We start from the raw sequence: 12776 nt of genomic DNA, 5'->3' as shown, positions 1-12776 counted from the left end.
TCGCGTTTGTTTATCATGAAGCAAACGGGGATTCTCTCGAATAATTATATCCCGCCCCTGCCGCCACGAATGGTGGCCAAGGAGCTTGCTAAGCTGAACACGGACTCGCTTTTCAACCTGGTAGAACTCTGGCTTAAGATGAGCGCGACGCAGCCGAAGTTGTCCAAAGATCAAAGAGCTCAGGGACTCACCCAAAAACAGCTCCTCGAGTACTGCAACGATACTCTGAAGGTGTTGAGAGACCAGAAAGCTCCTAAACGGAAACTGATCGACCGTCTTCTTGTTGATTACTATCCGTCAGGTCTAAATGCTCTGCAATTGGCACAGATAGACATACAAATGATGGTCGATAAACCTCACAATTACAGCTGGGTTTCGTCTACAGCTAAGATCGTGAAAGGAAAAGAGAATGACGATACAAATAGCGCTCTTGACGACTTCATCTTCTCGCTAGACTCGCAGGCGTTTCTCGACCGTCTTATAACCAACCTGTCGAACCTTTATCTAACCCATATCTATATCTCCAGACACCCAAACTTCCCTCTCATCCTGATCAGAATCCAAATGTACGAATACGTCCATTTCAAAAAGACCCGGACCGCCAACCCTGCTGTCGCTAACAAAAGCCAGCCAGATATACTCTCTCGAACGCCATACTACCTGGCTATCCCAATGAGCTCGCCTAATTTGATCCACTCGGCCGCCAATGAAGAGGACCTTGTTTCAAAGATAATCCTGCAGTCTGTCGAAATGACTCTCTCGTCCACGCTTCGCCAAATCCAGCTGTTTCCCAACCCAGACCCGCCTGTGCGAACGCTGGAGGCCGTCCACGTGCTCAAGGGTGTCTCACGATTCGGCCAGTCACTTGCTAGTTGGACGCCTTATGCCGATGGAACAGTGGATATCAATCCTCTGGGAGCAACAGAAGACCATCTCAGCATCAAGCCCTCGAGACTCGCTGTCGGGGAAGATAAGAATAGTCTTGTTTCAGCGCTCAAGTTCAAAGGATCAACAGCACTAATCCAGTCAGAAACCCTCTTCGACACCAACAAGCCGCCACAGAAAACTCGCAAGCTCAACGATGAGCAATTAGCCCAATCGAAATACGCCTCTTTGGTCCCCGTTCAGTACGGGGAGTTTATTCTTGAGGACACACTTCCAGGGGCCCTGGAGGCCCCTAAAATCAAGCTTAGATTGCTTGGCAACGATGTATTTGCAGGCCTGCACCAGTTGGCTGTAGATGGTATCATCGAAGCAGAGAACGTGCCAAGCTGGCTGACTGGCGCTGAAAACTCGACAGTTGGCCGTGTCAAGGACGGTGTGTTCCAGCCTTCAGCGCCTTCCAGTTAGACGTTCGATATAGTCATCTGCTAGATGGATGTGCGCTGTGTTGCCTGCCAAATCCTTGATCAGCCTGATCATATCGGCATCTTTCCTCTTGAAAGCTTCTTCGATCGCGCCTTTGTGGTCATCACAGCTGAGGTAGCATTTAATTTTCGTTTTGTACGGCATGTTTGTACAAAGTCCCAAATACAGCGACGCGTGTCGTTTGTCGCCGACTTTCAAGGACTCTGTGTAGAACGGCTCGTAGCCTATAGGTGACTGTTTCTGTGTCGCGAAGTCATATAGCTCGCGCCTTTTGTCTGGAAGCTGGATGTATGTCTTGAGCAATTTGTAGTAGAATTGTTTGTCTGATATTTTGAGATCTTTTTGCAGTTTCACGGCTTTCTTGAAGTCGGTTTTAAGAAGCACTTCCAAGAGCTCCAAATGCGAAGCAGTCTTGGTGTTAAGACTAGCCTCTATAGGAGTTATTATGTCAAGGTTCTTGGCCTCGTCTTTGAGCCACTTGGACTCGGTTTTCATGTACTTTGATCTCTGCAGAGTCTGAGAAGCTTTGTTCAGCAGCTGTTTGCGCTTGTCAATTTCAGTTTCCTGCGCGAGTTTCTGCAGATTCACCATTGTCAACCCAAATATAGAGTCTTCCTTGTAGTAGTAGTCGTTCAAGAGCTGTAGATCCCGCGATGCCACCTGCGTAATAAAGATTCCCGAAGCGTTCTTCTTTCTGTTGAGCATTTTCAGCAAATCTGGGACCGAGACCTTGTTCAGCAGCGTCACGAGAATGTATAGGATGGAGTCTGTGTCCAGGCTTTCTTCTGCTTTGTTGAGCGCATGACTGTCCTGGTCCATTTCCAGCAGCATAGGCACAGCCAAACTGACATCGGTCTCGAGACTCAACAGCTTGGTAGCGAGGTCTGCACGGCCTTCGTTGTAGGCGGCCTGCGCGATCGGTGCAAAAGAAACAGTCTTGTCCTGGAGTCTATTGAGCAATTCCTGGAGCAGCTCATCGTTAGCGAGCTCTGAGTTGCGGATCTTCGCACACGCCCAGTTGATGTAGATGTTGTCCTTAGGTAAACTCATAAAATCTGCTATTTTCAGACAAAGATAATGCAATTTGCGCATAAGAAGCAGATCGATAAGCCTATCCAGCCCCAGCTCTATAAATTGGCTGTACGTGAGGAATATCCCAATTTCTGGCTGTCTGATAATGTTGAGAACTCGCAGGTTGTTGCACGTCTCGACAAACTCGTCGGAGTTATACATGTCCAAAGTGGTTTTACCAAATGTAGCTGCTCGCAGAAGCTTCTTTTGCCAGTAAGGGTCGAACTCCTCCGATGCGGCCCGGATGCAATGGTCGACCGCGTCAGCAAGTTTGTCCGCTATAATTTCCAAGTTCTCGTTGGCCTTTGGCGACCGCTGATCGATCTGCTCGATGGCGTCCAGCAAAATCGCACTTGCCGAAGTGGAGCCAATCCCGAACGTCTCGACCGTGTAGTTGCTGACTCTGGAGACGAACTGCAGGCTGGAGTTGTCCAGATACAACAGTCCGTCCACCTCGGGCCGCACGATCGCAGGAGAGTCCAGAAATAAGGTGATAGACTCGTCGGACGGACCTATCAGCAGCATCTCGTCCTCATAGCTAGCCACCACGGCGTCGTTTCCGCACCACTCAAGTTGCAAAGGCATGCCCGTCTCGCACTTGAACGCGTTCAAGGTGGTAGTGAAGTCGCTGGTCACGATCAGCACGCTCTGGTCGCCGTACAGCGCGACAAAGTCTCCGTTTGGCGACGCAGAGATCAGACTGTAAGGCCCGCGTTCGTTCCTTTTGGTGTCCTGTATGCCGCGGTCTATCAGCAGGAGCCTGTCCTGGGTAGAAATAACAAGTTTCAACGGAGTGTGATAGACAGGAGGAATGATAGCCCATCCAACGATGGACCCTTCCACGGTAGGGAACTCGTCGGCAACATCAGCGCCATAAGTGAAGCTTTTGAACCCCTCAATTGTGCGGAAGACAACCCCGTTATTCCAGAACCGGACATCGATAACCTCAGATCCTATAACGAACTCTTCAAACTCTCCGTCGTAATCTGTATACACACGGTACTTCCCGTGGCGAAGAACTACCACCAGCTCGCACCGTCCAGTCCAGCCAAGACTGACAATGTTCCCAGCCTTTGCGTTCCAGGGAATGGAGGTCAACGGTGATCCCGATCCCGAGTAGATCTCTATCGCTGTTCTCATCATGTGCGGAAACACAGCAATTGCCGCGGCATAGGGCCCAATTGCCACCATGCAACCATTCAGATTCACATCCTCCCACTGCAGGGCAAAAAGCGGGCGACTGCGATAAAATACAGTCTGCAATCGTTCCCAGCCCAAACTTGGAGAAGACATCAAAATACAAATAAATTAAATCAAATATTTTTTATAGCTCACCATGACTGAAGAGGTATCGCCATACGTCACGTTGATCTCCAACGACGGGTTCCAATTCCAGATTTCCCGGGACGCTGCTATGGTCAGCGGGACGCTCAAGGGTATGCTGAACACCTCGTTCCAAGAATCGTCGACGAACACAATAAAACTCCACGAACTGGACGCAGTCTTGCTTGAGAAAGTGTGTGAATATTTGTATTACAACCTCAAATATAAAGAATCGGTCGACGTGCCGGAGTTTGACATCCCCACCGAGATGGCGCTCGAACTGCTTGTCGCTGCTGACTTTTTGGATGTCTAATTACACTCTCCTGTTGAACTGTGAATAGAGAGACGGATCATAGGCAGATGGAGTGCTATAGAAATCCGTGGTGGTGGTGGGCTTCGAAGGCAGTGGCGGCGCGGCCGACGGACTCGAGAACGACCCTGCTGGAGAAGAAAACGAAGAGGCAAAACTGGCTGGCTGGCCGAACTGTCCCGCAGGCGCCTGGTTCTGCAAGCTGAACCGTTCAAACTGCTGCCGCAGCAAGTCCTGGTCTCTCTGCGGACCGTTCGTCTCTATCTGGTGAACAAGTTTATCTGCCCCGTTGCTACGCTCACTCACCAGCTTTTCAAGTGCAAATCGCAAATTGGAGGTGAAAGTGAGCAACCGTTCATAGAAAGCTTCACCTTCAGCAACACCGCCTTTGTACGTATTCCACTGCTCAATTGAATTGAGAAACCGCGCGTTGACTGTCTGTGTAGTGCTCTTTGACGACTCGCGCTTCTTGAGTCTATATTTTATCGTAGAGTCATCCAACACCTCGTTCATTGCCCTTTTTAGATCGTTGATCAATGGAATCTGTTTATCAACTGTCAAAGCTATTCTTTCCTGATATGGCCGGAATTTCGCCAACTCAGCCTCGAAAATGTCCTCTATCTGGGTCGTATTCCGATTCATAATTAGGGACTTCGAGATATCGTCGTTGTGAGCTTTCTCCTTCAAATCCTCATAGGTGTTGGATCTTTCTTTTTGAAGGTACCTCAGCTCTTGCAGTTTGCTATCGACTTTGGCCAGTTTTTGTCTCGATCCAGCCAGATTCACCGGCTCATCGTCCATGTCCAGTAAAGATTCGGGCTCCTTAGTGGTCTTATTGTACTCACGGGCCACCTCAGGACTAGATATACCTTTGCTCAATATTTGAACATCTGACTTGATCTTATTGTAAATTGCACCAATCTTCTTATCTGTCTCGCTTGCATCCAGTAGAGACTTTTTCGCGCGTGCAAGATCTTGCTTCAGGTTCATCAGCGCAGCAGGATACTGTTCCTGGACCCACGCTGTGCCATACTTGGCTTTGTTCGAGTCATATTTGTGAGCTTCCTGAGCAACGAGCCTGTCACAGGTATCAACATTGCTTTGTACCTGTGCTCTGAGGTTCGCAGACCTCGAGTTATCCACCGGCTCGTTCATGATCGCTGCTGCTCCTTGCACCACTCGCGCATCAATCGAGTCTGCATTGACCTCATTGCTTTCGTTGCTGTTCGGTTCCTCTAGAAGAAAACGAAGGTCGACAAGCGACTTTGGAAGCTGAAGAAATTCGAGCGTAGAGTTTAGCTCAAGATCAGCCAGCTCACATTTCTCGCTCTCGGCCCTAAGCAGCTTGGCAACTTCCTCAGAGTACATGCTCGATTGCTCGTGAACTTTCAAGGGAACGATCCTATCGAACAAGTCCTTGCCAACAATCTCTGAGATTTTCTGATCAGCAAGGCCAATGGCCTTGGCACTATCCATAGGCTTGATTTCCGGTAAAGTGGATGGGTTTGGAACCATATCGTGGTAGATAAAATCGTTATCCTTCTCTAGCAGTTCATACTCTGACTTCACAAGTTTGGCATGTTCCTTAAGCTTGTCCTTGAATGCTGGATCGAATAAAGAGCTGTAACCGCTATGCTTTTTTATAGTCTCTTCAGCCAGTCTCATATAGGCGATGGCCTGGCCATACTTATTTGAGCTTTTGAGTAGCTGAGAATGCTGAAAATTTGCGTAAGACAGATAGTAGAGTTCCTTCAATTTAGTGTATTGGTGCCAGTTGTACTGCATGGTCTTGACGTTCTGTATTAGCTCGGATGCTGAACCGTACAATTTCGCAGTAGATTTGGCCAAGCGGGCCAAGAGCGATTGTTTTGGCTCTTGTGTGGTTTCGATGTATCGCAGTAAGAAAGCTTCTTGTGCCTGTGCAAGCATCAACTTTGCAAGAGCCTGCATGCTCTGAACACTAAGGTCGTCGGAAGGAGCGTGCAGAAAACTCTCTTGGATATACTGGTAAACTCCGCTAGCTTTCTGGAACCATTCGTAGCTGACCTTCAATTCTTCTGCTGTGGCGGCGAGGTGTGACATTATGCCCGCCAAATTAAATAAAACGCTCGCCTTCTCAAATGCCAGCGAGTGCTGCTTGTGGGAGACGGAGGGAACGTAGGCGTCGTACCAGCAGAACTCAATTCCCAGTATGTCCACGGCAATTCTGAGCTCGAGCATCTCAAGCTGGCCATAATATCTATAGTATAGATCTCTGCCAATCGGGTCCTCGTCGCAGTGGATAATATCTGTCCTTAGCTTGTCAAAGGTGGCGATTTCGTGCTCGAAATCACTGGCCTTGCCGTAAACACGGCCAATATAGGTACTCAAAGGGCCTGTCCAGTCAACAGGCTTGGTTTTTTTCAGGGGAACAGAAATAAACTTGGGCATTGCGTGAAACTTTTGTGGCCCCAAACTTTAGAAATAATCTTGCAATCAAATGTGGAGGGAAATTAATCAGATAATTTTATACCCATTGATTAATTTAGTTTCTTATCATGTCGTCTGCTTTCAAAACGGTTTCGGAGGAAGTCGACAAGCTGGCCAGCAATGACTCGCTGGAGCATATATTGGCCGACTCGAAGTCGCTTTTGGACAACCTGCGAAAGCTCAGGAACGACGTGGAGAACGATCAAGATGATATGACTATGATAAAGACCCAGTTCAAGAAGTGGAATGAGAACACGCTGAAGAACGAAAAGTCCATAAACAAATCGATCAAGAACTACAGCTCCAAGATTGACAAGGTGCTCAATTTCAACCTCTCTGATGTCTATACCTATCAGACGGTGGATGTGAACTCAAATCCGCGGGCCCGAAAATTAGTGGATCGCGCGATTGTGATGGACTTGCTGCGCAATGGCCATTTTGATGTTCTGGAGCACATTGAGAGGCAACGCGGGATCAAAATCCCGCAGGAGCTAATAGACAAGTTCAAGCAACTGAACGATATCCTGATCAGTTTCAGAGAACATGACGATCTTCGGCCAGCTATCACCTGGGCCGCTCGCCACTCTAATGAACTGAAGTCGATAGGTTCCGACCTGGAGTTCAATCTGCACAAACTGCAATTCATCAAGCTATACAATCAGAGCAAGAACAACGAGCCATTCGAAGCCTACAAATACGCAAGAGACAACTTCCCAGATTTTGGAACAACGCATCTAGACACGATCTCGAAACTACTCTTTACAATCATGTACTCCTCGTCGACGCCTGACTGCGGCTTTGAAAATTACCTGACTGACGGGGATATGTCAAACGAGACCTTTTACAACCAAATATGTCAGGACTATTGCTCTTTGATCGGACTTTCCTCAAATTCGCCTCTCTACAACACCCTGCTTACCAGCTACATCGCCTTGCCCAGCTTTATCAAATACCACAGGATCTCTAAGAGTTCGGGCAATCTCAACTGGACCACCACCAACGAGCTTCCGTTCGAGATCAACCTGCCTCCATCGCTGCAGTTCCACTCCATCTTCATCTGTCCGGTGTCCAAGGAGGAAACGACTTCCGAAAACCCCCCTATGGTGCTTCCATGCCACCATATCATTTCCAAAGACAGTCTCATCAAACTGAGTCGCAACAGTGTGGCCAACTTCAAATGCCCTTACTGTCCGCGAACTAGCACCATTGCCCAGGCTGTGCAGGCTAGATTTGTTAATCTATGAAAAAAAAAAAAAATCCGAACATGCCTAGCAGAAGAGCCCGCAAGAAGCGGCGGACAGAGGACTTTTCAAGCTCTTCGGAGTCTGAAAACGATAGTGACTCCATGAGCGTGAGCAGCGTACACGAAGAGCAACCGGACGCGCCGGAATCATATACCATCGACGGCCTGGACACACAAGAGGTGTCGGACAGCACACAGCTGAGACTACAACAGCTGAACGCCGACAGACTGGCCAGCTTGGAACACAGCCTAATCAGCAACGTGAAACTCGACATTGACGCAGCACAAAACCAGATAAAAAATGCGAGAGAGCAGCTACAGAACGAGTATTTGAAGAAAATGCTGGTCACCTACTCTGAGGACCTGGATGCACTGCGTCAGAAAACCGATTTCAAGGAGAATTCACTCAAAACCCTCGCCCGACTTCTCAAAGAGAGCGGAAATATCTTTGACGACGAAACTCTCAAGTCGCTAGTTGAGTAGTGTGTATGATAACTTCTATTTTAAATCTCATTTAGTGTGCATAAATCTGGGACCGTTCTAAGTGGCGTAGACAGGCTGTGCAAGTCATATTTAAAATTGCCCCGTTGGTTTTGAATTCTATTGTTAGAAAAAAAGGTTCTACGTGGAGATAGCAGCAGAACATCGTTTGACACCGTGCACTCCTATCGGAACCTCTTACCTCGGGCTACCATCTACTCAAAAAGAATATTGCATTTTCATCTTTCCAAGGACTAAGAGCGTCGAATTAACCTACCAGTATTTTTTCAGAGAGTAAAACTGGTTTGACACAATGAAAGTTGCTACACTATTTTTGCTGGCCTCGAGCGTCTGTGTGCGGGCGGATCCAGGGTTCGTCAGACTGGATGCCTCTATTCTTCGAGGTTCCAGTTACAAGGACTCCCAGAAGGGGGCAAAGCCGTACATGTTGGAAAAAAGGGCTGATGATGGCTCGGTCACGATGGAATTGCAAAACGCGCAGTCTTTTTACGAAGTCGAGGTCCAGATAGGGTCCAATAACCAGACGGTCGGAGTTCTGGTTGATACTGGCTCTTCGGACATGTGGGTGATGAACTCGAATAACTCTTACTGTTCGTCTTCCAGCAATAGAAAGGTGAAACGAGCCGGCTCGGCAGATATGCTCAAAAAGGGACGCGATCTTTCCGACTTGTACAATTTCAACTCTCCAGACGACGACGGCAATGCGAAAGCACTGCTTGGTGGCTGGGGAGACGTGACCACGACCGAGATCTTCACACAGGAAGAGACACAGACGGCTTCCGCTGCGCAGGCCACTCTTGACTGCTCGCAGTTCGGAACGTTCGATCCTTCTGAGTCCAAGTCATTTCACAACAACGGCACCGCGTTTCATATTTCGTACCAGGACAACTCTTTTGCCTATGGAACCTGGGGCTACGACGACGTCACTTTCAACGGTGTCACCGTCAACGATCTCTCGTTGGCCGTGGCCGATGAAACCAATTCTCAAATGGGCGTTTTGGGAATTGGGTTTAGAGAACTGGAAACGACGTACTCAGGAAGCGGATCGCAGCATTACATCTACGACAACTTGCCCTTCAAAATGGTCAACCAGGGACTCATCGGTAGAGCCGCGTATTCTGTCTACCTCAACTCGTCTGACGCCAGCAGCGCTTCGATCCTTTTTGGTGCAGTTGACCACAGCAAGTACAGCGGAGACCTTGTTTTGCTTCCTATCATAAACTCGGCTGCTTCTCTCGGCTACCAGAAACCTATCAAGCTCGAAGTCACTTTGTCTGCCATGACCGTCAGCAACAGCAAAGGGCAGCAAGTCAGCATCGGTTCGGGCGCTGCGGCCGCACTCTTCGATACCGGAACGACTCTTACGTATGCTCCAAACGACGTCATCGAACAGCTTGCCGAAAGCCTCAACTTCGACTACAGCAGCTCTGTTGGGGCCTACGTGACAAGATGCAACTCTGTCGAGAGCTACTCTATTAATTTCGACTTCCAGGGTAAAGTTATAGAGGTTCCCTTGAGTTCTTTCCTTGTGGCTCTGCAAACCACCTCCGGGCAGGTTTCCTCCTACTGCGCATTGGGCATTTTCTCCTCCGGAGACGAGTCCTTTACCCTGGGAGATTCTTTCCTGCAAAACGTCTACTTCGTGGCTGACCTCGAGGGATACAAAATGGCTATAGCCAACGTGAACCTGAGTCCTGGAAACGAGCAAGTTGAGGCCATCTCAAGCGACTCCATTCCTTCCGCTTCGTCGGTTGCCGATTACTCCAGTACGTGGGGCGGCTCTGCCACAGCTCTGGATATTGGCCAGTCGACTTCTCTGGGATCGGTGACTGCGGTGACCACGGGAAAGGTGACTTCGTCCATGAAGGCGGAGTCGGGCGTGGAAACCGCCACCTCGTCCATGTCTGGGTCGACGTCGACGTCGTCTGGCTCCAGCTCGGGCTCCAGCAGCGGTTCGAAGGCAGTGAGCTTCAGCGTCGGTGCTGTTTTGTGCGCATTCGCGGTTTCTGTACTGGTTATTGGCTAGATTTAAAGAGCTTTAGTCGACATTACATCGGATTATGTTTGCACCGCCTTGAACTCTGATTTTTTTGAACGCGTTCGCCGTGAGCCGCAAGATCTCGTTTAGCGTCGTTTATTTGTCGTTCTTTTCGTAACCGAAGAAAAAGTATAAAAAGCGCTATACCACCACTGTATTTTAGTAAACATGAGCACCGAAATTAAGCTTGCACCAAAGGACTACGAGAAGGACAAGGAGTTTGCGAAGGCTCTGCACGGCAAGGACGCAACGAGCGCAACAGGAATGAGTGCCTGGGTGAAGAAGGACAAGGAAGCCCAGAAGGTCGCGATGGAAGGGTACTTCAAGCACTGGGACGGGAAAACCGACAGGGAGACCGAGAAATCGAGACTGGAGGACTATTCGACGCTCACCAAGCACTACTACAACCTGGTGACGGATTTCTACGAGTACGGATGGGGATCGTCGTTTCACTTTTCCAGATACTACAAGGGAGAGCCATTCAGACAGGCTTGTGCTAGACACGAGCACTATCTGGCATTGAAAATGGGCATCACCGAGAACATGAAGGTGCTGGACGTCGGATGCGGAGTCGGTGGCCCTGCCAGAGAGATCACGAGGTTCACGGATTGCGAGATTGTGGGACTCAATAATAACGACTACCAAATTGAGAGAGCCAACAACTACGCCAAGAAAATGAAACTGGACCACAAGCTGTCTTTCGTGAAGGGAGACTTTATGCAAATGGACTTCGAGCCAGAGACATTTGACGCTGTCTACTCGATTGAGGCCACCGTCCATGCTCCTGTGCTAGAAGGAGTGTATGGCCAGATCTACAAAGTATTGAAGCCCGGTGGAGTCTTTGGCGTTTACGAGTGGGTGATGACGGACGAGTACGACGAAACCAACGAGGAACACCGCAAGATTGCATATGGAATTGAGGTCGGTGACGGTATCCCTAAAATGTACAAAAAAGAGGTTGCCGAGAAGGCTTTGAAGAACGTTGGTTTCGAGATCGAGTACGCCAGGGACCTTGCCGACGTCGGCGACGAGATCCCATGGTATTACCCGTTGAGTGGAGACTTCAAGTACGTGCAGACGATTGGCGATCTTTGGACTTTCTTCAGAACGTCCACCATGGGCAGAAAAATAACAACCGGCTCTGTTGGACTCATGGAGAAACTGGGCATTGCTCCTAAAGGTTCCGTGAAAGTGACCGAGGCTCTTGAGGACGCTGCTGTCTACCTCGTCGAGGGAGGAAAAAGGAAGCTGTTCACCCCTATGATGCTATACGTTGTGAGAAAACCACTAGATGCTAAATAACACATTCATTGTATACTCCTGAAAAGCAAATACTTTCAAGAATATGCCTTTATATATGGTTCTCAGCTATGAGTCTATCAGATAAACAAGTCCCCAGGCACAGCCTGCAGCAAACGAGCCAATGGCAACCATCTGGAGACCTTCCGATACCCTTATGTAATGAGGCGTGTCATCACCCATGGAAACGATGGTCTTGAAGTATCCAAACCAGAACAATGTGAATATCATCACCACCACCGATATTATCAGTCCTGTGCCGACTGTGCTAGTGAAAAAGTATGGGATTAATGGGATGAAACCTCCGAAGAAATATCCAGACCCAATTGTTAATGCGCTCATCAATTGACGTCCGTCGGCAGGTTCCTCCAACCCCCGACCATATCTGATCACAAAGTCAATCATTGTCTTGGGGTCAGCCTCCAAGTCCCGGACAAACGATTGGATGGTTTCCTCAGAAGCGCCCATCTCGATCATGACGTCTCCAACTTCCCCGGCTATAGAGTCTGGATTCTCGAAAAACAGTTGTTTTTCCTTTTTCACTTGGGATTTGTAGTATTCCAATTCTGAACGGGCGGCAAGGTAGCCTCCGAGACCCATCGAGATGGCACCAGACACGAGCTCCGCCATACCTCCGGTGATGACAAGCTTGGAGTCTCCGAGAGAAGACAGACCGGCGGTCAGTGCAAACGGAACTGTAAGTCCGTCACTCAGACCAATGATCAGATCACTCATTGCTCTTGGGTCCACTTTGCCGAACATGCCCGTTTCCTGAGAACTATCCGAGTCGTCACCTTTTAGCTGTAGCTTGGGAGAGCCTGGGGTCAGGGGCTGAGATTCGAGATCGCCGTCAGAAAGCGAACCGTAGTTATTGCTATTAGTGCTTCTCATGAGCGGGCCACTTTGGTTGGAAGATGAGCTAAAAAGGGAAACGATGGCTCTTTTGAGGGCGACTATACTCATACCTGGCTGTAATTAATGTATGATTGCTGATTTCTTTTGTAGAATACGATAGTATCGAATAAGTCGTCTGTCACAAATGGATCAGTGACGTGGAAGGGCAAGTAGCGGAACTGTTTCGAGTGTGGCAAGACGATGTGAGTTGCGCGGTTAGCAATAAAATTTGCCTGAACGTCAAATCCTTTTGCAAGATC

At 48.8% G+C, this 12776-nt stretch overlaps 7 protein-coding genes across 7 annotated transcripts; 4 read left to right on the top strand and 3 right to left on the bottom strand.

The window, feature by feature from the left end:
* Positions 1–69: 69 nt before the first annotated feature.
* KL911_002558 (uncharacterized protein) lies at positions 70–1021 on the top strand (the record flags this gene model as incomplete). The annotated part of the gene is made up of 2 exons (XM_043197640.1): positions 70–740; positions 823–1021. 2 exons carry the CDS (start codon positions 70–72, stop codon positions 1019–1021), a joined length of 870 nt encoding a protein of 289 aa, XP_043054838.1.
* A 311-nt stretch (positions 1022–1332) lies between these two features.
* Positions 1333–3732, bottom strand: KL911_002557 (uncharacterized protein; the record flags this gene model as incomplete). The annotated part of the gene is made up of 1 exon (XM_043197639.1): positions 1333–3732. One exon carries the CDS (start codon positions 3730–3732, stop codon positions 1333–1335), a length of 2400 nt encoding a protein of 799 aa, XP_043054837.1.
* Positions 3733–4075: 343 nt separating this feature from the next.
* KL911_002556 (uncharacterized protein) lies at positions 4076–6502 on the bottom strand (the record flags this gene model as incomplete). Its single annotated transcript, XM_043197638.1, has 1 exon — positions 4076–6502. One exon carries the CDS (start codon positions 6500–6502, stop codon positions 4076–4078), a length of 2427 nt encoding a protein of 808 aa, XP_043054836.1.
* Positions 6503–6609: 107 nt separating this feature from the next.
* On the top strand, positions 6610–7785 carry KL911_002555 (uncharacterized protein; the record flags this gene model as incomplete). Its single annotated transcript, XM_043197637.1, has 1 exon — positions 6610–7785. One exon carries the CDS (start codon positions 6610–6612, stop codon positions 7783–7785), a length of 1176 nt encoding a protein of 391 aa, XP_043054835.1.
* A 20-nt stretch (positions 7786–7805) lies between these two features.
* On the top strand, positions 7806–10311 carry KL911_002554 (uncharacterized protein; the record flags this gene model as incomplete). Its single annotated transcript, XM_043197636.1, has 2 exons — positions 7806–8251; positions 8646–10311. 2 exons carry the CDS (start codon positions 7806–7808, stop codon positions 10309–10311), a joined length of 2112 nt encoding a protein of 703 aa, XP_043054834.1.
* A 180-nt stretch (positions 10312–10491) lies between these two features.
* KL911_002553 (uncharacterized protein) lies at positions 10492–11625 on the top strand (the record flags this gene model as incomplete). Its single annotated transcript, XM_043197635.1, has 1 exon — positions 10492–11625. One exon carries the CDS (start codon positions 10492–10494, stop codon positions 11623–11625), a length of 1134 nt encoding a protein of 377 aa, XP_043054833.1.
* Positions 11626–11691: 66 nt separating this feature from the next.
* KL911_002552 (uncharacterized protein) lies at positions 11692–12585 on the bottom strand (the record flags this gene model as incomplete). The annotated part of the gene is made up of 1 exon (XM_043197634.1): positions 11692–12585. The coding sequence occupies one exon, from the start codon at positions 12583–12585 to the stop codon at positions 11692–11694; it is 894 nt and encodes a 297-aa protein (XP_043054832.1).
* Positions 12586–12776: the final 191 nt, after the last annotated feature.

This window comes from Ogataea haglerorum (genome assembly GCF_019207285.1).
Source record: "Ogataea haglerorum isolate 81-453-3 chromosome Unknown 81-453-3_NODE_6_length_583072_cov_95.821986, whole genome shotgun sequence".
Lineage (NCBI taxonomy): Eukaryota > Fungi > Ascomycota > Pichiomycetes > Pichiales > Pichiaceae > Ogataea > Ogataea haglerorum.
The sequence above is the reverse complement of the archived record's forward strand: the minus strand, read 5'-3'. Positions and strand labels throughout refer to the sequence as shown.